A 23376-nucleotide genomic window follows, 5' to 3' on the forward strand; every position below is an offset into this window, starting at 1 on the left:
ACCACTGGCCTAGCTTATGTGTTAGGCAACTGTGTGGTGTGCATTGTACTTTTGTGTGTTATTAGCGTGGAATGCAAGTTTGTGCTTTGTTGATGCGTGTTGAATGCTTGTGTTTTTAAGTTGTTTTCTTCTGATAATTAAAATATTTTTTTTTATCATACCTTTACGCCATACTTAATATATAGATATGTTCCGCTAAAGCGCAACAGTATTCCTGTTCTGAACCCGTTCCGTTTGAACCTGCCGTGTTTGATTCGAACCTGAACCAACACCAATCATTCAACGAAGAAGAAACTGTACGACTGAAGGCGGACGATCCCCTGCAAGAGACTGTCGAGCAGTTATTGGTAATTTTTACGAATATAAAGTTATATATTAATCAAGCAAACGGGCAGCATGATTTATTTTTAATAAGTTAACACAATATTTGCTCATTCAAAAAATGTAATCTACTTTTACGTATAAAAATAAATCAAATCACCTTGCCCCCAATAAATTCAATTTTCAAATCTATTAACTTGAAATATGTGTGAATTATAGAGTTGAATATAACGGACTCTGACTACAGTTCAGCAATTAGCTGTTATTAACGTATTTAGTTGTTATTAACAATTTGCTGTTCGTAATTTAAAACCGGCTATTAACACAAAATAACTTTAACTGGTACTTATATAAGTTACGACGATTAACGAATATAGTGTTTCTTTACATCTGTTTAATTTAACTTCTACGTGGACTTACGATTGATGATTTAAGAATGCTGTTTTGAGAAATACACTTTAAAAGAACAAAAAAGTTCATACACGGCTTACCAGTTAAAACTTGTGGCATTCGCCCGATCTATTGAGCCTCTGGCCCGATATAACCCTGGCGCTAGTTATCCAACGCAAAATTCGTTAAACCCAACACAGTTAATAAAACGTTTCCAGCGAATATTATTCGGCAGATTAAAGTGTTACTATTGCTGACGCTAAATCGCGGTGTGCAAAAAAATTAGGCTTCGTTTGTTTCTGTGAAAGGAGTATATCGAAGAAATATATTACTATAATATACTAAAACAACTGTTTAAATGACTAAGTAAACGGTTTCCTTTAGCGCACTTGGCTCAGAATCAGACGTATGACTATTTTTTATAGCGAAATAGATCCCAAGCCAGTTCAAAATCAAAATGATTTTGCAATGATGGTGCATCATTCGCGGTGCAGATTACTTCAACATTTTTATTTTAGTTATGTTTCCTAAATTGCGAAATTAAACTGATTGAGTGGGTACAGCTACGCGCTTTAGGAGGTACTCACTGCTTTGCCCTTTCATTAAACCAGATCGTTTTCATATGCAGAAAGCATCCGCTGAACGAAGTAAAAAGACGAAGACGATGGAACTTATAGAGAAAGCAAAGGCTGATGCGTTGGCTTCTGCACAGGTTACAGACCTTTTTTTTTCTTTTTCCCAAAGTTTTACTAGACTATCCCGCCATTTTTTAAATGGCAGCTTATTGCGACACGCCCAGTCAGGCTTACCTTCAGCCACGCCTGATAGGGTTGTTGAGATTTTGAAATTTTTAAAAAGTTTAGCTAATCGAAGTTTTTCCCATGGTTTGGACCTTAAAAATAGGATTGACGAAAAAAAATTTAAATTTGGGTCATGATTTCGCCCTCCTCAAAGCCCCCAAAGTTTAGCAGTTAAAATCATCAAAATATGGGAATTCCCCTATTACGAAAACTTGCTAAATTTGCTCTATTGTTACCAAACGGTGGCAAATAGTATTGTAAAATGTTATTTGTAATACATCAACAACAAATACACATATTTAACACAAAGGAGCATTGAAAATTAGCTAAAAAAACTTTTTTTGCAACGATTGTATTTTTTAAAGTCTGGAAACTATCGCCGGTGTTCTTCTACGACTTGCAGGAGGCTAGCATGCTGCTGTGCATCATCAGTGATGTTTGCTGAATAATCAGTATTTACCTTGACCATTCTCTCAGCAGCATCATAACAACTTGACAGTATTTACAAAATTTTCTGCAACTTGGTAGTCTTTATCTTGCGGCCAGTCACAAACTGGAAGCCTCAGCCAGTTGCACTGAATGTCAAGAGATAAAAAAAGAAACCAGGACTCCTAGCCGACTAAATTTTCAATTCTGGTGCATCCTGTTTCTTTTGAACGCATTACTGGCAACTCCAGGGGAAATTTACTTGGGTATTGATTGGGTGTATCTAAAGTTTTTCTTGCCAATGCCGATTTCCTATCTTCGTCCATAGTAGGGTGAGAACTGAACATAGAAAACAATACAGTTTCTGCATTTATGTACCAATGATCAACTTTAGCAGCTTGTTGTAGGCAACCTACTGAATACTCTTTCATAGTTTGACAGCCAAAACGTCAGGTATTTATTAAAGATTCGGAACCAATACCTGTTTTTACCTAAGCTGAAACATAAAACAAGGCAATAAACTGGTTGATGCGCTGCCGGTGGTTTACAAAATCTTGTTCGTAGCCCATATGTTACATCCACATGAACATTGTTTGGCAGTATAGGACCTGGCTCATCCATCGAGCACTGCATGTAGCACCAGGTTTGCCAAACAATGTTCATGTGGATGTAACAGATAGGCTACGAACTATATTTTGTAAACCACCGGCAGCGCAACAACCAGTTTATTGCCTTGTTTTATGTTTCAGCTTGGTAAAAACAGGTATTGGTTCCAAATCTTTAAAAAATACCTGACAATTTACAAACCATGAAAGAGTGTTCAAAATATGACAACCAGGTGGCATAGGTTGCCTACAACAAGCTGCTGAAGTTCATCATTGGTACATAAATAAAGAAACTGTATTGTTTTCTATGTTCAGTTAACACCCTACTATGGACGAAGATAGGAAAGCGGCATTGGCAAGAAAAGTTTGGATACATCCAATAGCCAAGTAAAGTTTCCCTGGACTTGCCAGTGATGCGTTCAAAAGAGCACCACAATTGAAAATTCAGTCGGCTAGGTGTCCTGGTTTCTTTTTTCCCCCTAAACGAAGCAACTGGCCGCAAGATAAAGACTACCAAGTTGCAGAACATTTTGTAAATACTGTCAAGTTGTTATGATGCTGCTGAGAGAATGGTCAAGTTAAACACTGATTACCCAGCAAACATCACTGATGATGCACGGCAGCATGCTAGCCTCCTGCAAGTCGTAGAAGAACACCGGCGATAGTTTCCAGAATTTAAAAAAACAATCGTTGCAAAAAAATATTTTTTAGCTAATTTTCAATGCTTCTTTGTGTTGAATATGTGTATTTGTTGTTGATGTATTACAAATAACATTTTACAATACTATTTGCCACCGTTTAGTAACAATAGAGCCAATTTAGCAAGTTTTCGTAATAGGGGAATTCCCATATTTCGATGATTTAACTGCTAAACTTTGGGGGCTTTGAGGAGGGCGAAATCATAACCCAAATTTAAAATTTTTTCGGTCAATCCTATTTTTAAGGTCCAAACCATGGGAAAAACTTCGTTTAGCTAAACTTTTCAAAAAATTTCAAAATCTGAACAACCCTGTCGCCTGACGACAGGGTTCTGTATTTGATCGGTGAAGTTTTACTTCCGGTCGAAGTTAAGTTTACTACAGGTCGAAATGTTTTACTACAGGTCGCAATTTTTTTAGTGGCATCCTGTCAGGGCGATGCATATAAGGTATACGTTTGCGTTTCGATTTATGATCGAAATCGCACGCTATTCGACTCGCAAAGCCAACATCTTTCCGCGTGGCTGCCGCCGTGACCTTGGAGTGCCCTCTGTAATCCCGTACTTTATTGGAGGGCTGGGGCCCGTTGATATGTGTCCTGCACTGGTTTGTTGGACAGAGATGTCTTGACAGCACGTCCGGCTGACCACTTGGCCGCGGATTCGGTTTCACTTAATGCTCTCCTAACTAGTTTGTTTTTGTAGCGCGTTAATTTGCCACTTTATCAGTTAAAGCGTGACACACGGGCAGGCGCCAAGAGAGTCCAGTGATCACCCCGTTAATGCACGTTTAGTATTGCGATAACTTTTCTTTACTTCACCAACGAAACGAAGTCGAATTCTCCTCCAATCAGAGTCGATGCAGTTCAAATAACCTCGTGTCCACACGGAGTCAAGCTGCTATGTACTCTGCCACGGTCATTGATCTAATCCTATTACTGAGAGTTCACGAACTCTTACCTGTCACTCATTCACATTGGCAAGGGGTCTCGGGGTTGCCTGCCTTACTTGTGACGTCAACGTGGTTAAGGCTGATCAAAGTTTCCTATTACCAGCGGTCTATAAGTTATTTTTGGTCTGTCTACAACTTTGCAACTTGAACTGAATCGCAAAGGTTTGTTTGTGTTTAGTAGTATTGCCGTCAGTGAAACACTTTCTCACGGTATTTTGTTGTTGTGCTATTCGCGGTCACCCAGTAAATACCTGTAGAATATCGTTAACTAAATGTGTTGTAGCACTTGTTTCTTGTTTGTTGCAGAGCCCCAAGCGGGAAGTAAGCGAACGAGCTCAGAAGTTGATTGACGAAGCTCGCGCCACATTGGGGAGAACTGACAAACCAATCAAGCAACTGCCTAAAGACGATCAAGGTAGGTCTGGTTGACAAGAACCTCCAAACACAGAGCCCATGTCTATATTTGCGTCTGGCATTCGAGGCCACCTTTAAACAAGCACCTTCCTGTGTTTCAGGCTCGCCATCGCTCGGCGCCCAGTCATGCGCATCTGAAACGTCAACAAAACGACATTCTACTGACGGACGCGGCGCGCCTTTCAACGGGATCGGCGCGATTCCAGCAACAGCCAAGCAGTCGGAATCGGATAGCGTTGTAAACGCGCTGGAGAACAGCAGTTCCGCTTCGCTGTCCAAAAGCAATAGCTCGAGTGGCTACGAGTCGCAAACACGTGACACCACCGACGAGAGTCTGTGCGAACACGCCAACGGCACAATTGACGCAAACCCTCCTGTTGAGCGCCCCATCGGCGAAACAAACTTAGGCGGTGGTGAGTCCCTCAAAGGCGCCGCAGATCCAATTGATGACGCATCCGAAATAAAATCGCGTGATCTGGAGCCAAGCGAAACCGAGGTGCCCCATGTTGGTTCTTCGCCACTACTCAGCTACCATCCCCTGCAGTCACCGCTTCACGAAATCGTGTCACCTCTCAACCCATTTCTTGCAGAAGACAGTGATAAGATTCATGTGGCAGATGGAGAAGGCAAAGGTATAGTTTCGCCCTAAAGCAAATGCAAAAAATCCTATTTTTACATTTAATACAGCATCATTTTCAGGTTTCGTGATGAATGTTGATATTGTTTCCGATGATCTTGATTTGCGAAGTTCCGAAAGTAATGTCACCCCGTCACTTCAAGGTTGCTATAATTAAAATGTGGATTACTTTACTAATCATTATTTTAGTTATAAACTGTTCTTTGGCATTGCTATGTATTTATCTATATCAGGGGTCGGCAACCTTTTTCTAGTTGCGGGCCCAAACCAAACTCAGAAAGGTCTCTGTGGGCCGCACAAAATGTTAACTAAGAATTGTGTTATTTTCATGTTAGAACACCTAGGAATCAGGCGGGACTGGGATATTTTTTGCTCATAAAAACGTGTTTATTACATTTACAGAGGCAATAAAGTGTTGACGCAAAGGGCGAAAAAAACGTTTGTTTGGTTACAAATTTGAGTCCACATGTTCTTCATCCATACTACTAATGAAAAGTGTAATAAAACTACCTTGATGAATCGCGGTAACATTTAAAGTTAATCTAGCTGTGTTTGTTGTTAACCGTTAGTCGAGGCCCACCTGGCGAGCGAAGCGAGCGCGAATTTTTTGGGGTATACCGGTATTTATTTTAATTTATTGAAGTTTTTATTACATTGCCGAAAATAAAAAATAAAAAATGTTAAAAAATATATGTCCAATATTTTTTAATATGTTTTCCGTGACGCACTGGTCAGTCTTCCACGGCGCAACGGTAAAGAACCGCTGATCTAGTTGAAAAGGCAGAATTAAAACGTAAACAAACCGGACGTAGGATAAACATTCGCGCGAAGCGCGAAGATTTTTTGCAATTACGTGGTTAAAATAATCAAAACGTTTGTGAAATAGACTCATGTCTAATTTGTCAAAGAGGCGGCGGGCCGGATGAATTACATCGGCGGACCGGATCTGGCCCGCGGGCCGTAGGTTGCCGACCCCTGATCTATAGTATATACTACCTATATTGCTTAGCAAGCACCCTACTTTTTTTTAATCGTCCAATAATTTGTTCTATATCAACTGCCATAGCACAGCTTTTGTAAAAACCACACGTGGCAAACAATGGTCGCACCCCTGCTCATGTTAGCCTTGTACACCTTAAATGCAACCGTGCCCTTATTGGTAAAGTATAGCAATCACGCCTAACAATTATAATAATTTTAAGATAAAAAGTTTGTAGTTGGTTGTAACCTTTGTTTTTGTGTTGTTTTGACCAATGGCCACCCTTGGTCAGTAGGGTTGTAGTAACTTATCACGTATCTGAATATTTTGTTGAAGGCGAAGGTATTGACTTCGACACCAACGCATTAAGTCCAAAACCACAGGTTGAGATGCGAAGGAGTCATGCAGGATCAGCTTCTTTGGGTACGACCTTTTTATTAGTGCTTAAAGAAAACTAGAAAATATGAATTAGGGGCCTCTTGAAAAGTATATGCTGACGGAGAATGTTATATTAAGCGTGGCTCCAACTAAGTAACATTGAAGTAAGTCATGAATCAATAGCAGTAAACTGTGTGGGAACAGATAAACAAGATTTTAGATTTATATATATCCTAACAACTGTCACTATCTTCAATGTAAATATTACTAGCTCATGCTTTATACCTAACGTCTACTTGACTTTGACGCTCAAATTAAAATATGCTATCTTTGTTTGTTTTTTGCCGTCGTTTTTGATTAAATTTGCAATAAATAGTAACATAGTAGGTTCAATGATTTTTGTTTTAGAATCTGTGCCTAATCCAAAACTGACAGTGGAGGGTTTTTTTTCAAATAACAGGATCTAAAAGAAACTAAAAATGTTTAAAAATATCTAAAACAATGCTAGTTCAAATAAAGATATTTTTTGTTATTTTGATGTTGTTTGGTTTTGTTAGGATTTTTATTTGGTATACATCGTAACAATAGGTCGATCTCAAAAGAAGGTAAATTTTCTTTATTTCACTAGTTTTGTATGCATAACAATTTTATAGTTGACCGACTTTCGGTGGCCAGCACGTCAGACCTTCATCGTAGATTGAGCACTGCTCTACAGAACAAAGATGGATCAACAATCAATGTTCTTCTTACCGAGGTGGGCAGAATGCAATTATTATAATCCATTAACATAATGTTTCGTGGTATTTTGACATTAACAACTGGTTTACAATCATTTAAAATCCATTACGTGTTGCATTTGAAGCTGCGTACAAAAATTTTCTTCATTTATTGTTTTAAAGCTCGAGAAAGAACGATTATCGCTGGAGAAAGAACAGAAATTGGTTGAGGAAAGATCCGCTGAAGTTCAGTTGGAGCTCCAGGATCTTAAGTCAACTAGTAAGTTTAATATTCCACACGGAGAAATAACATTAGCGCCAAACACGTAGGAAACAACGCTAGCGTCAGCCCTACCAGCTAAATTATGCGCAACCACGTGGTGGCGTGCGTAGTACATCCTTATCTCAAAATAAATATTTCTCCCGTGGAAAATTGGTCGCGTGTCTCAGACAAAAAATAAACAGTTCTTTTTCCCGATTTTTTTAAAAAGGGCCAGGCGTTTTTTGTGTTTAAAGGCGTGTATTTACCTTAGTTATCTTCTTGGTGCAATATTGGATTGACGTCTTCGAAAACTTGAGATATGTGTCGTGTTTGCAACTAATTCCAATTTTATTACGGTAAAAAAAATATATATTTTTATGAAAGGCAGTGTTTGATATTAAGGTATAATATATACATTACGGATGTGGAGTTGCATTTGGAAGGAGATGCAGTTGCGACCGTTTTGTCGCACATATGTGACCCATTCAAATGCGCACTTTCATATTCGACCTCATTAAAATTTTACGCTAATCTCGTAATGTTATACGACCTAATCCGACCACAGAAGTAGGCGATTCGGTTTCACTAATCTGCTCCGATCGTTCACCGCTTTCAAGCGCTTTCCTTAATTGAAAATACTGGCCGCACTTAATTGGCCCTGCCCTGGTCTGCGTGATGCATTATTAAGCGTTAAAAGCGCTTGCACGTGCCCCTAGTTAACTTGACCATTGTATAATTGCGATTCAGTGTAAGGCCGCTCATCGATTTTATCCTGATTTTCTACATCGGTCACAACACAGCAACTTTTCGGGACCGGTATGTTAAAACAATGGAGCATTCATTTTATAAAGCATTCTACCGAATTCCTTTATTTTTGGTTTTACTATTACTTTGTTTTAACATACATCGACATCCATACTTAATCCAGTCATTTCCTGAAGTATCTTCTTACCGTTAAAATGATAATGTTTTACGATCCACTACGTCTCGTCCCAGAGCAAACATTCACACTGAGGTCGTGTTGGTACTTGCCTATCTACCTTGTAAAGCTTAAATCCACAATACAAGATGCGGTTAGTACTCGCCCTATCCGCCTTACAGCAGATCCCTGATCCCGTTATTGCAGGCACGTCCCTGTCTGCTAAGCCCCATATCAAGGTTTTTATCTTCTCCGACGCACCTGCAGCTGTCTTAATTCATCGCCCTATAGCAGTTATGCACACACCCTTGCCCGTTTGCTGTAATCGCAAGCGGTCTATTCCAACCAGGCGCCTTACTGCCATGAAAATCCTTGATCCGATTTGGGTGGTTTTCGTTGAAAATTATAATCGGCTCCGTCGATCTACTTTTGCTCCTAAATCCCCTTACCACAACTATCTGTCCTTTAAATGTGTTTCACTTGTACGCTTGGCGCGCCAGTGGAGTAAGGCAACTACAGAAGGTGCATTGAATAGTCTGGTCAAGATGGGTACTAGATCCCTTATTTAAACTGTCTCATTTAAAAAATATTTTTGTTATTTTGTGACTCAGTTGGCTTTAGCCGGTACCAGTTATAACGATTGTGTAAAATGAGACTTTTTGGTGATTGTGAAATATTAGGCGGAAAAATGCTGCGGATTTAAGTTTAAATCTATACCAGGTTTTTAATTCTTAAGAATTATTAAAGTTTAATTCAAGACAAAATGGCGGCAACGTTCCGACTGTTGGAAGTAAAGTCCTTTCTCTGCTGTGCTAGTCAAGCGATATCGGAAAGATGGCGAATTGTTATGTAGGTGGAATGTTGTATGTTTACCGTGTTAACTGACGTCGATATGATCGGCACTTCAAACGTTGCCAGGTGTGTGTTTCTCTCGTCGACTTTTGTTAAGTAGTGGGGTGTCGCTGGTTTGCGTGCGGTGACTTGCAAACCTCGCCGCCTCGAAATTGTCGCGGTCATACGAGAAAGTATTTACTTTAGAAAAAAGAGCAACAACCAAACTGTGGCAATTTTCTCAGCCATCCGCTATTTTGCTCTTCTCCACCCAATTTCGATTTCCCCCACTCGTGACGCACTTCGGTTCGGACAGGGAGCGAGGGACGATTGAAATATCAACTTTCGAAAAGTGCATCCCGCCTTTTTCGTGCCCCCTCTTCTTCCTATCGACTTGTCGCGAATTCGACGTTTTTCGATGCTATCTCAAGCGCCCTGTCAGCTCCAAGGTCGACCCCGTGTCAGTCAGGATTAAGGGACCTCGACTTGCGCTTGCAATCTATGCCCACCTTTCAAACACCAGCTTTACAAACGGAAAAGCGCGTAGCAGCAAGCTATGTTATGTGTGTATTCTTGTGACAACTGGCACACAACCATTTTACGCGGCTTCAATCATGACACAAGACTTTAATTTCGCCTGTTGTTTTGGAAAGTGGATGCGCGATACAGTGGATCTTGGCAGCTTGCCCAAAGACCCATTAATTTCGAGAGAATTTATTTTGTCTTTTCTCCCCACCCGGTGGACACGCAAAATATAAGTCAGCTTTTAGAAAGTAAAATTGCAGCATTTTGTTGGGCATGGAACAGTCGTCTCCTTATTATGTTGGTCAGATAACTTGGTCTTTGCTGATAAAAACAGTTATTTTAACTCTTTGTAACGCAGTCTATAGGATTCTATAATATATTATACATTTATAGAGAATCATAGGGATTGCAAAATGTTTTGTTATTCGTAATTTAAATATCTGTTTTGCAGTACATATCGACATAAACTTGATAAAAAAAATATTTATGGACAATTTGTAAAAAATATTTTTCCTACCCAATGAAAACTGATCCTCTTTCAACATGAGCATATATGTAGTTGGTAATTTCGACTCCATGGACACTAGGTGTCACTAGTCGACTTTAGCGGATAACATGCAGTAAGTGAACTTGGAACGGAGATCGTAGAGGTGATAATGTCAAGGCCAGCATGCCACTTGTCGGCCATTTTATCGATTCACTCGACGAACACGGTTTTGTAATTACCAAGTCCGCGTTTTTTCTTGTTCACCTATAAATTTAAACAACACCCTTGCTGGACGCACTCTGTACCTTTCGGAGTGCAGTTCGCAGCATTTCCTTTCTCCAAGGAAATTCGAAACACTTGCAGATTATTCCAATCCCTTTATCGGGCGCTAATCTGATCTGCAAAGCTTCACTAACAAATGCTATTCCGCGGGACCAAATCGGTTTCGAGAATGCTGTGTTGCCCAGGCCTACTGTTTGTTGTTCTACGTTACGCCCATTGCTGATAGAAGCAGCTGCAACGTCCACGCGCTTCTTACAACCAGGACAGAAAAAGATTGTGGAAGTTACTCGCCTTGTTGTGTTCTTGTGTTTTGATGTGTTGTGCCTTTAACCGGGCGCGATTCATTCAAGTCACGGGCCTGTCTGTGTCGCTGACAGTGCGACAATGCCTTGTTGGTCTAGCAGCTGTCGGGCCGCGCCCGGGCACTTTATTCGCGGTGCGAGCATATGCGCCCCGGCCCGTCTCCACCTTTCCATCAGATGTCGCAGCAAGTTGTATAACAGGACTTCATTTCGCTTGTGCTGGAAACGTGGCGCCGCTGGTGCGTGGGTGGTCGCCAGAATGCCTTCATTCCAGCATTCTTAACGCTCCTCTTGTCGACGAGTTGCCTGTGTGTCCGGCTCCTGCTGTCCGTTTGGAATGACCGCCTCCCTTGTAGCCGCTGTGGTCGTCCAGAGTGACCTGTCAGCCCATTAAGTAGGCGTGTCGATTGCTTGTTCGTTGCTGCCCGTGTTGACGTATTGAACCTTCTTCATTTAACAATCAATTTGGCATCGTCATTTTGAAATGCTCAAAACTTATATTTTTGTAACTCGGATACGTTATGAGTAGTGCAATTATATTTCGTTTATTACAAACATATCTAAAATATCAGTACGGTTGCTTGCCATAATGTTTAATATTGTAGATCGTATACAGTAAGCTTTTCTATTGTGTTGTTACTACGAAACATTGCTGTGGTGCATCGTCGTAATTCACAAAAAATAAACAAAAAAGCGTTTTCTCGATGAACATCGTGGGGCAGTTCGCGTGAGAGCGAGCTATCATTGCTTTAACCGGTGAGCTGGTTCAATTACAGTGATGCGAGGCACAGCATCGACATTTCATTCCGCCGTAATCTCTCCATCTGCAGCCCTTCGTAAAGCGACACCGTCAGGGCATCAGCCACCACAGACCGGGCGTCACTTGTTCTAATGCAAGTTATGTTGAGATTCGCGTAATAAATTCGTAATGTTTTATTGTGATGCCTTGTTCAGCGCTTCTTATTTGTTTCTTCTATTCGTTATGCGAGCCTTTGTTGCAATCCCGCAGGCCGCAAGTAATGTAAAAGGGTAGGATGTTACGCATTTTTCAACTAAATGTAGCTTAAAAGCCCAACTATTATTTTAAATGGATTAATGACCATCAGTTGTAATTAAATTATTTCAGAAACATATCGATTTATGCAGCTTAAGGTTTTCAAGTTACAAGCACATTGCTTGTTTAACTGCATGAAATTTTAATCAAGTTTTGTTGGAATACTGAAATTAATAAGAACTTGTCTATGATGACGTCACCTTTATTTGGTGTAGCGGTGAATCACTGGCATGTTGTGAACGTTTCGTGGACGTTTGAATGCGCTGTTCGTGAGATTTTTGTCCGCCCAAGCTAATCCACATCCGACAGAACACGTCATCGCACCTCTCAAAGGCGCCGCTAGATTTTTACTAGAACGCAAGCTCCATGGTGAAATATATCACATGGGAAATTTATTGCGATTTACTCTGATTACCTAAATTTTTATCGCTTGTGTAATAGCAGTATCAAAAGTTTTTAATTTATATATAATGTTTTTTTTCATGAATCGGTGTTTCACGTAAAATGTATATATTTTTAAAATGCGTGTTTGGATGCCTATCTCTCATATTCCGTGTACCGATACGATCTCACTTTATATCCACAATATGGTTGTGGTTATTGTGGAGTAAACTTTTTCTCCCTGCGCCACATGCGGGTTAAACCGATGCAGCTCCTTGTCATACATAAAGTGCCTTGTCTTGCATAATATCGGGGTTGTTTCGTTATTTGCATAACATGTGATATCGGTTTGGTTGGTTTGTCGATATAACATAAAAAACTGTTTTGCCCAGTGTCAAATAACGGCTCCAGGCGATATGGTGGATCACTTGTTAAAGGTTGAAGTTAATTTCAACACCAACGTGATTTCGTTGATGTACATTACAATCCCCTTGACGCGATCAATTTGCTGGCGGTGAAACGAATTTTTACAAAGTGGTGATGGATCGCTAAAAAAAATCAATACACGTTGTCCGCAGATGTGCCAACGTGCTGTTTGACTCAATGTGCCAACCACTGCCCTCGCCCCTCTAGAACCCTCAATAGCGGCATCAGGCGCCATCATTGCCCGTCCTTGTCGAGTTTATGGCTGGTTTGATTCTTGTTGCTGTTTTCTTTTCACACCTCGACTGTGATGGATGGCTCGGTTCCCACGCCTGTTGACTTGTATCGCGCTTCTCTCGTCTGCCCACCGACCCTACACACCAGCACTCTCCTACATGCGCCCTTTGTGACGCCACACAGGCCATTCAAAGAAAGGCGCGCACCTCTCCACGTCGGGGTGGCGACCACTGCCCGTTTAAACATTGCCGCCCGGGATTCAACAGCCCGCGCCAAGTTTTAGTCATACCACTTTTCTAATAGGAAGCCTGAATGAGCGTGAACTTGACTGCGGCATGTCACAAAGCATACAGGGTAATTCCGGACGAATTGCGTTAACTAGTTCATTTTTTCTTTTGCGACTTTTAATTCAACGCCACGTATTGAGTACTAAAGCCCCTAACCGACACACGCGCTTGACTGTTTTTTGAAAATTGCAATAGGCTTAATATAAAAGTAAGTTTTGTGATTAAAAATTACTTTAATTATTTCCAGGTAGTCGTGGTGGAAAAGAACGCGAGGGACAACTCATGCAGGAGTGGTTTCAACTTGTTCATAAGAAGAACGCCATACTAAGGCAACAAGATCAACTCGCGCTAATGTAAGTATTTGTTTTTCCTGTTCCATTATTTGCAAAAATTATCTACTTTTACCTTTTAGGTTGTTCCAAGTGAGTTTGTTTAAAACGGATATTAGGTTTGCTTTATTTCTGTAAGGTGTATTATTGAAGTTTTTTACTTTAAAAAATTGTATATTCGTGTTCCCTATAAAGTAAATAATTTTTTGGGGGTTCAAAGCTGCACACAACTGATGCGGTGATAGTTGTGATTTTATTAAGCCTCGGAATGTTGAACTTTGCTGATACGGCATTAACCCAATTTTGCTGCCTACTCTTGAATTAACTGCGCATTCACTGGCTTTTGGCGGGAAAAGCCTGATCTTCAACGATATGGGAAGAAATTCCCGATGGGAAAAGCCGCCTGGATAAAACTTTTCGGACTCGCAAATGCACCACACGAGATAGGATGAAACGGCGGGGCTGGAACTAATCCAGTTACGGACCGGTTAAAACTTGTGCCGCATAAAATGAATTGCGCTCGTCACGAGGCACACTCATGCGCAAACGCACACTTGTGCACTGTTCATCCAAGCGACACGTGATCAACGCTGTGCTGACGACGAATGCATCTCTATTTATTTGTTCGCTATCAAACTTGGGCTTAAGCCGGACGTGCATGGGAGCGAAGCTGGCACCTTGCAGCCAGTTCCTTGCGCCGTTTATTGGGATTGTCGGAAGTGGCTTGTGGAGAAAGCCCCCAATGACGAGCGGTGTGCGTAACTGCCCCTCGTCAAACGAGCAAGGGTCACGATTCGTTTGATAACCCCGCGTCTTTCATTTGCACTGCCCGAAGGCCGATTTGAACGACGCTACTTGTTTGTTTGCGTCATAATCCCGTGTTTGATTTTGCAGGGAAGAAGAGCAAGAAATACTGGAAAAGGTCGACCGAATTCACAAAGAACTCATTCCGCTTATGGAAATCGAAGGTAAGATCTAGGTTTAAACAGTACGTTCGATATGTCATTGGAGTATGCAGAATTATAACAAGTGTTATCAGTTCTATTATTTAACAAAGTTTACAATTTCGATCTAAGAAATATTATTACGAATGGCATATCTGTAAAATAGTTCGTTTCAATAATAAATTGGTGTGCAACCAAAAAACACTTCCCAATTACGACCAGCTGTATCCACCTACTTGTTCATCCTGAACAATTTCTTATCCCCGCTGTTTGATTCAAAATGGACGAAGGCTTCCACAGAACCCAATGCCACTCTTGGTGACAACAAGTGTCGGCTAGTGCGAACCGGTAAAACCGATCCCTTGTGCCGGTCAACGGCCTCGTGTGTACAGCTTACATCTCACGTGTTTAATTAAATCCGGACTCGTGCTTTCGCGCTGCTTGTACAAAACAAACGCTCGGTAAATACTTCTTGCCGTTCTCGTCATTCATCTCGCCCAAAAAACGCTTAGTGGTTGATTGCGGCAGCCTAAGCCGGCGTCCATGCTAGTCGCTTCGTGCACGCCGCCACTGGCCCGCCCCACATCGCTGCTTATACTTGCACAATGCACATATATGGCTTCCATGAAACGGGCCGGGAATTCCCCGTCTCTCGCTTTGCCATCGTTAACCTGCCCAACACAGCAAACCTTATGTCTGCCTAATTTGAATTGAAACTGCTGCAAAAAGATTACACAAAATGCATGTGTTATCCAATCCAGCCGACTTCCGACCGGCTTCGTGTTAGTTTAAGATTTGCAATGAACAGTGCCTTTGTTCACGCGGCAAGAGAATTTGGTGAAGGATTTTTTCTCGTTTTGTTAAATACTTCGTCATCGAGACATGGAAATTTTTATGACGATTCTTTTATAACTGAACCTAAATATTTTCCGCTTTTTCCACGTCCCCAAATAGGACTTGACTAAAATGGACTTTGCTCTTGGCTAGCCGCACTCACAGCGCGGGTCGTCTAAATCGCATTATTCCGTGCTATTACAAGCACTTTACCTGATTATCGGCAGTAATGTTCATAGTTTCTCCTTATCACCCACGATCGCCCTTGATCTTTAAGCTTAAAGTTGCTGTGCATCAACACAGCAACTTGGTGGTGGGTCGGGCGCTCGATTCGGGTCGGATGTTCTTTTCCCATCCACCGTCTACTGCCACCGCCGTCGTCGCCAGAGCTCAAAGCCACGTTCAAGTCTTCACAAATCGGATTACAATTGGCGGATCAAAGCTATCGGGCCAATCTTGCATTCATCTGTGTACACCTTCCATATAGAAAGACGCTGAGGGCGTCGTGGGATATAAGCCGAGGCTTAATTCACTTGCTTCAGCCCAGCTAAGCTCAACGGCTGTGTGTCGCGCGCCTCCAGTCCTGATTATGATCTACGGATTGTTTTGATCGACGCAGTCTTCTTTGTCGCAACCTTGTCACACAAGTTAAAAAAGTGGTGTGGCGCGCGGTAGCAGGTCGACATTCCTTCGCGAGTTGACATTTGCTTGTTTCGATTGATATTTGGCATTCGGTCGCGTGGCAGCTCATCCTGGCACTGACGTACCCGTCTTCAGCTGGTTTTTCCCGGTTTTTGACGTCACGACAAACATCGGCGGCAATAAGTCTATGAGCTCTGTTTACTATTTCGACTTTGACTGTCGCCGACGTTCGCCGTGGTGCGCATCACGTAACATTTTTGTGAGTGACCGCTCTTAATCGGTAAATTTAATTCCGATTCACTCGAGAGTCTGTTTAATTTACTCGGTTATGAAGCAATTCGCTTCACGGTGATCTGGATACAAGTCGATCGATCTCGACTTTTTGTCTTTTTTTTGAAACCTTTTAAAACGCCGATCAAAGATTCGAGTATCGGAATCTGAACGACCAAGCTCCGCGCAGCTTCCGTCGTCTTCTGCGCCTGCCTCGGTGCCACCATCTTTTCTTGGAAATGTTTTTCGCCAACGATGCCGGCGCGATTCTGGGTAGCTCGCGGTCGTGTGCATCGCGTCGCCCAGTCCCCGCCGAACCGCGCGCCTTGTTTTATACATAAACAAACGCGCCGTTATGTATATCGTTTCGTGTTTGTTTGTGTTTGGCCAATGGCTCGCAAAGCGCCGTGTCGAGACTCGAATACGGCCCGTTTATGCCTAAATAACATGGCGAATTCTGTAATTAATTTCGTGCTGGATTGTGCAGCGCCGAACAAGGATTGCGTTGTGCCGTCGACCGGCGAAAAGTGTCTGGTCATATTCCGCCAGTGACAAACTCAACAGTCGAGCAATGACTTTATGTCGGACATATAGGGTGCCAATTTTCCTATCACGTAGTCTCAGTTTTAAGTTGGGTTTTATCCAAATTTTCTCCTGTTGTTGATAATCGCCAATCCGATTCCTCGAAAGCGTCTTACGGTCACTCACTCTTGCATTGTTTTAGCGATAAATGGCAGATTTCAATGCGCAGCCCATTGTTCTCATCAGCATAATTGCGCGTTCCGAGAAAGGCGTGGACATTTCTTGGTCAACGCTTGTGGTCGGATCCCACAAAAAGCCCACTCTATCCGGGCCCGGCGACTGACGGTGGTGCGACATTAACGCGCAGATCGTTTTGTATATGTTTGTATTAAAATAGAATCTGGTTTTCGTTGAAAAACTTGCGGCGAGAAAATAGCATGGCATCAGCAGTCGCACAGGCGTTTAATTAGTCGCTTTCCCGCGGGCGTGGCTCCATTCTTGCGCTGCGGTTGCTTCTAATAAGCACGTTCATCCGCCGCTCGCCTAACATCGACTCGCAACAAGAGCAGCAAAGTTCGACCATTGGCCGCCGCTTGCCGCCTGCTTTTCTGCCGCCCGCTTTTGCCAGCCAGCGATAAGCTGCAGCGCACTGGGCGCGTTTGTTTGGCTTGTGCCCGCGTCGTGCCATTTGTTTATGATGTAGAGAGCCTCAGTAACTTGAACTTGTTAGTGATATCTGTCAGCGAACATTGTACCTCGTCCATCACATATGCTTCTACTGCTTGACAACGTTTGAAAAAAGTCTGTTGCGTCGATGTCATTGTCACAAGGCGCTATGTGAGAGACCTCCCCTGTGACGAGGCAACTTCTTTATTTGAATAATATATTTCTATCGACGTTCGTTGTTATCACAATCACAATTTATTTTTTTATTTGTGTCCCATGAACTCTTTGCACCAAAAACTACCATAAACAAGTCATTTTATGTCAAAAATAAATCAATTTATATAAAGAAGCAGTCGTGTTCCAGTACTAGTTTTGGATCTAATCAAAGTTGTGGATTTTTGACAAATGTCCTGCACATATAACACTCTTATAAACTTTTTAGACCTCAATAAAGTTCAAGAAGATGTAACTATTTGCTTAAGTAAATTAATTAAACGGCAGATTCACCTTCGTATTTTTAGCCAACATGTGGCAGTAAAATGTAATCGCAAATCTAAATATAAACTACAACACCAAATCTACTTCTAACGCAGGGGTTCTTAAACTGGGGTCCATGGACCCCCTTGGGGGTCCGTGAACTAGTTTTAGGGCGTCCATGAAGGCCTATTTGAAATATTAGTGTATATTTTAAAAGTTACCATTTTCTCAAAGAAAACAGTTTAATCAATAATAAAACGGATTTGCACTGTATATATTTAGACTTCATTTCACTTTCACATTTTTGGACCGAAATCAGCAGATTTATGAAGTTTATTTGTATTGTGACATCATTTTTGAATTTTTTTCCGCTACCGTGGTCAACGCAAGGCCAAAAAAAATGTTAGGGGTCCGCGGTAAAAAAAAGTTTAAGAACCTCTGTTCTAACGTGATTAACAGCCTACAAAAACACCTTTTTGTACATTAAAACTAGCTTAGTTCCTCGACTACGGAGCGCAACTTTTTCTGATTCTTTGAACTTTTCTCGAAGATTAATTTTTGAAAAGTGCCACCAACGGAAAACTTTGTCTTGTGTTTGAGGGAGTTATAATTCGAGAGGGTAGTTATGTATCAGCTCCCCTTTATTTTATCTTCCAGACGTGATGAAAACGCTGGCGCAACAAGAACGCGAGCAGATTCTCCTGGAGGAAAAGTTCCGCTTAGTTAACGAGCGCGACCGAATCATGCAGGACATGAACGAAAAGGAGCAGATGTAAGTCATTTTTAGACTATTTTACATGCCTTATATTTGTCCCCGTGGTTAATTGCATTGCTCTTCCAAGGTAATTGTAACCCTTTCTCAACTTATTTCGATATCTTCTTTACCTTAGGAAGTGGGACTATATGGTGCGCTTTAAGTGGATGTTAGGCGAGTGTAAGCTTTGTGCAACCCTCCGTTTATTAAGATTACTAACAAAGTTTTAAAACATTTCAATTTAATGTTTTTGTTTCATTAAAGACACATACGTAAGCTAAATTATTATCAACTGTTCATTCAATTAGTTGGTTGATGCGTAATCCTCGGAAAAATTCACATTGTTCGAAAACAATTTGTGAAATATTAATGTATAAAACGTGAACAAACAAGATATTCAATTTTGTGAAAATTGACAGAACAGACCCATGATGGTATAATTGCGCTGTAAATAAATAAGTTAATTTCAGAAAATATAACCCATAAATTGATTATATGTATTAAAAAGTTGCTCCTCTAGTAGTATTATGTTATATTTGTTTTTCCAGGGCGCTAGACGAAGAGGAACGACTCCAGACGAGTTTAGGTGAGAACATGTCCAAGGTGATCAAGGACGACGAAAAGTGTGTGGTTATGTAAGCTTTGCTTGAATGTTAGCAAAGGCGGTAAAAGTGACATTTTCTGAAGTTCATTTATTCTTCGTAAAATGCCCTAATGTTTGCCAATCTCGAAACAAATCGAGCATTTTACAATCTCGTTGCCAATCTCCTGCCAGAATCGTCGTTTTCGTGCTGGTTTTCCTTACGTGTTAAATTGCCTAAAGTTCTCTGAAAAGGTGCGAACATGTATTCGCACAAGTGTTGCTCCACAGTCCTTGCTTCAAATCGAAGTTCCTTACAACGGTAATCCTGCCGGCAACGTGGCTGCGTTTTGTGTTGTTCCAGCCCATATAACAATGAGCCTATCAAGTGCGTCCTTGCACTCTGATTTCTTGCGCTCATTGCTATTGTTGTGCACCATAATCGCATGTATGTTTCACATATATGCTCGCTCGCAGCCTTTTCGTGCAATTTTCTTGAATTGTTTGTATGTGTTTTACTCGTCGTATTTTTTCTTATTCGCGACCCTGCATTCCATACTGCGATGCAAGTTTGCCCTTGTATGCTACAACCAACTTTTGTAGCAACACTCAAGCGTAAAAACTAATGTTTGAATAAAGCGCATTGCAGTATTGCGATAAACAGTATTTGACAGGCGCCATGAATTCTATCAATTAGGTGTTTACTGGATTGGTAATGTGTTATTTGATTTTACATTTCTTCTCAATTTTTTAATTGTATGTGTTATATCGTGCTTGCAATGTTGTATTACGTGCATTTATTTCTTTTTAAGATGTCTATATTGCGTTCTCAATCAGAAGCGCGGAAATAAAAAGAAAGCCATGATGAATCAAATGTTTGCTATTTGTGGGGTGCATTCCATTAGCTTTCTCTAGCAGACAAGAATAGGCTGAGGCAGCATCACCTATCGCGTCAAAGACTCGATATATCTTATTCCGCTGTTTATTGCCAACACAAACGAGATCAGCCCCTATAATCACCTAAAGACTCTGTTGATCACCTTGCGGCTTTCCCCTCCCAACTCCTGGACAGTGAATCACTCGCTTGTAGTACGTTACACGAAAACAGGCGCCCTCGAAATGTGTGACGTCACCTGGAGGGGATTTTGGCAATGACCGCGAGCCGCCGAAAAGGTTTCAAACGGACAAGAGTCTTGCGCTAAGCACCCTGAACCTAAACAGTAACAGAAAAGAGAGACTCGTTTTGTACATATAGATAAACGCGTCTTAGTAGGGTATTAGCATAAACAATTGCTCGTATCTCAGGATTTATCTCCGTATGCGAGAAATCGGTTTCTCTGGACTGCCCTACAATTACCAAGCAGGAACAGCTAGAAGTTACGATTTTTTAAGTTGTACTTTTTATTATTTTGTCAGTTTTTAGGTTTTGTTTGGTAATTGTGGTTACACGTATTGCCGGCTAGTTTGAGGGCAACCTACAACTAAAAAAACGTTGAGCTTTCATCGAGAAAAAATCGTGAGGTGCGACGCTGTAAAGCTAAACAACGCCGTACCAATCACAGGACGTGGAAAACACTGTTTACCTATATGCCGAGAGGAGTCGCAGGAACGACAACGCGTAGTTCTTTAATTACTGCCTGTCAAGCGGGATTTGAGACTTTCTATTCCATTTATTGGTAGGCCGAATCTTTTAACCACGATAAGTTAAATGTGCCACCATGCTTCGTGCCACATACTTAGGCGGATTATAGCGCGCACGGCCACGCATTTGTTTATGACACTTGTAACAGTGGCATGTTATGCACTGGAACAATTATGGTAATGATATACCCAGAAGGTCTTGCGCATAAAAACGTGTTTGCATTACGCGGTTCCTTCGTTAACGGCCACAATAGCGCTGTGACCACCCTCCCAAATTAGTTTAAAGAAACCGACAGCTTCTGAAGCAAATTTGACCACCTCTTGAACAGTCGCTGTTTAATTGTACGCACAAGTGTCGGACACCTCTGGGTCGGCGCTACTGTAGTTTCCGCACGTGCGGGCAAAACTTGTTTTTCTTGCAAAGTTGTTTTCTACGTTTGATTCTCGAATACGCTGAAAGGGAGTCGTTTACACGTGCCGACACAACGTTTGTCTTTCTGATTAGCGACGAGATATTTTAACAGTGCTGAAACCTGACTACGTCACAATAGTACCCCACGCTGATATCGCATTGAAGTTTCAAAAACTATACGTTTTTCACTTTACTATATCACGAAACTAAAAAAATGACTTTCTTTTATTACGCAATTCAATTACTAAATTAGTTAGGCGTAATATGCATTTGGCCTTTATATTTACATGGTAAACAGCAGTTTACAATAAGTTAGCAATAAATCACTCGTTGATGATGGTGCGCACATAACAGATGGATAAGATAGCGCATTCGGAACCATATGCCCTCTCTTATGTAGAGTCCATACCGAAAGGACAATTATAAACCACAAATCCGGATTAAGGTGTCAAATGTTAATGGATCTTCAACATGGTTGGACTTTAAAAGGATCCCGGTACTAACATGCAATTCAATACGTAGATAAGAAATGGTTTATCGTTGTTTCTTACCTTCAATTCCTCTGAGAACAGACCCCATATATGCTTTCCGAAATACCCTTGTACAAAATGGCGCGGTTTTAAGCACAAACAGAATATTTTATTTTTTCTAATATCTGAACCTTGTTTTACTGAATATCTAAACTTACTTTTTCCCTTTTATGCTAAAATATTTTGTTTAGTGTATTAAAAAAACACTTGGATACATTTAGATGAAAGGGCCCGTATGTTTCTGTATTGCACAAACGTCGGCCCCAAACTCTTGCGTTAAGGCGATTAGGCGGGCGGACGAGAAATCACTGTTTGAGTAAGTAAGCAGCCGGCGTTTAGAAGCATTCAGACCACTCGCAAATAATATTTGGTCAACTTAAAAAAACAACTTCTCGGCAGTTTATTTTGTTTCTTTGTCAGTACAAGCTACTAACGGCTATAGCGTAAGAGTTATTTTATTGTAAATTAATTGTGGATTTGCTTCGTAGCTGATACGTTAAATTGGCGACAGAGTTCAAGCCCACAAACATAACTGTTAACCACGGGAGTTAGTTATAACTGAAAAGTACAGAATTTTTGAAGTCCGCGATATATCGGATTAAGGTGCAAGGGACGCCCACGACATAAGATCTTGAGTTAAGATTTTCTTTTTATTTATGCACAGTTACAAATTAGTAAAGATTTTCGAACAGACAAAGGATTTCTTTAAAAGAATAATTACTGATTCGCACGCCCATCGTCCCATTCACAAGGCGGGGGGCGTTTACCCAGTTTTCGGCACGCGCACTTTCGCCGCAACTGCTTTAGACATCATTTGCTCGAATTATTGAAAACAAAGGTCGCTCTTGTCGGCAACCAATCGTGAGGGATTTAACGAATGTGGTCGATTACCGTTGAAATTAATCTCTCTTTTCTGTTGCGCAATTTGCAGCGATCTTTTGTTCTATTTTGGAAAACTGGTTTTGTGCAGCGCGTGCCAGAGTGACGATCGCGTAAAACAAATACAAACGACCAGGTCCTGCAGAGATTATGCAGCCTGCTGGTTTGCGTTAAATCTGTATGTTGTACAACAAGGGTAAATATACACTCTTCGTTATTTTCTCACATAAACTAAAACGCCCATAAATATTGGTGTAAATATTGAAAAAAAAACATGACAACATTAAAATGAAATTAATTTAGAAATTCTGGTTCTGATTTAAAACATGTCTTGTCACATTTATAAAAAAAAACTTATGTTGTGTTCCACTTAAACATAGCCGCAAATATCCCGTTGTTGTTTATACTTGTAGCGATCAGCTTAAAATATACATTTTTAAACACTAAATTAGTTTTAATTACCATCAGTGGCAGCGCTTTCGAGGTGAATGTGCGGTAAATGACAAATATATTTAAATCTGCTTCAATTGGAATCTTATGAAGCGTCCAAAATCTTTTGGGAAGGATCGTTGTACAACACAAATAAAATTG

The 23376-nt window shown here is 41.0% G+C and overlaps 1 protein-coding gene across 3 annotated transcripts in view; it reads left to right on the forward strand.

Moving 5' to 3' along the window:
* The window catches only part of LOC146168041 (EH domain-binding protein 1-like), a 32269-nt gene extending 12093 nt beyond the window's left edge, over positions 1 to 20176 (forward strand). For all 3 annotated transcript variants that reach the window (XM_083380389.1, XM_083380391.1, XM_083380392.1), the window contains 12 exons: positions 186 to 347; positions 1340 to 1423; positions 4498 to 4606; positions 4707 to 5237; positions 5305 to 5385; positions 6558 to 6644; positions 7253 to 7353; positions 7499 to 7595; positions 13553 to 13658; positions 14529 to 14602; positions 18647 to 18761; positions 19292 to 20176. In XM_083380389.1, the coding sequence (XP_083236515.1) occupies positions 186 to 347; positions 1340 to 1423; positions 4498 to 4606; positions 4707 to 5237; positions 5305 to 5385; positions 6558 to 6644; positions 7253 to 7353; positions 7499 to 7595; positions 13553 to 13658; positions 14529 to 14602; positions 18647 to 18761; positions 19292 to 19382 (1638 nt within the window). In that variant the 3' untranslated portion in view covers positions 19383 to 20176. The remainder of the gene's footprint in view (positions 1 to 185; positions 348 to 1339; positions 1424 to 4497; positions 4607 to 4706; positions 5238 to 5304; positions 5386 to 6557; positions 6645 to 7252; positions 7354 to 7498; positions 7596 to 13552; positions 13659 to 14528; positions 14603 to 18646; positions 18762 to 19291) is intronic.
* The last annotated feature ends 3200 nt before the right edge of the window (positions 20177 to 23376 follow it).

Source organism: Ascidiella aspersa, chromosome 1 (assembly GCF_963924565.1).
Source record: "Ascidiella aspersa chromosome 1, kaAscAspe10.2, whole genome shotgun sequence".
Taxonomy (NCBI): domain Eukaryota; kingdom Metazoa; phylum Chordata; class Ascidiacea; order Phlebobranchia; family Ascidiidae; genus Ascidiella; species Ascidiella aspersa.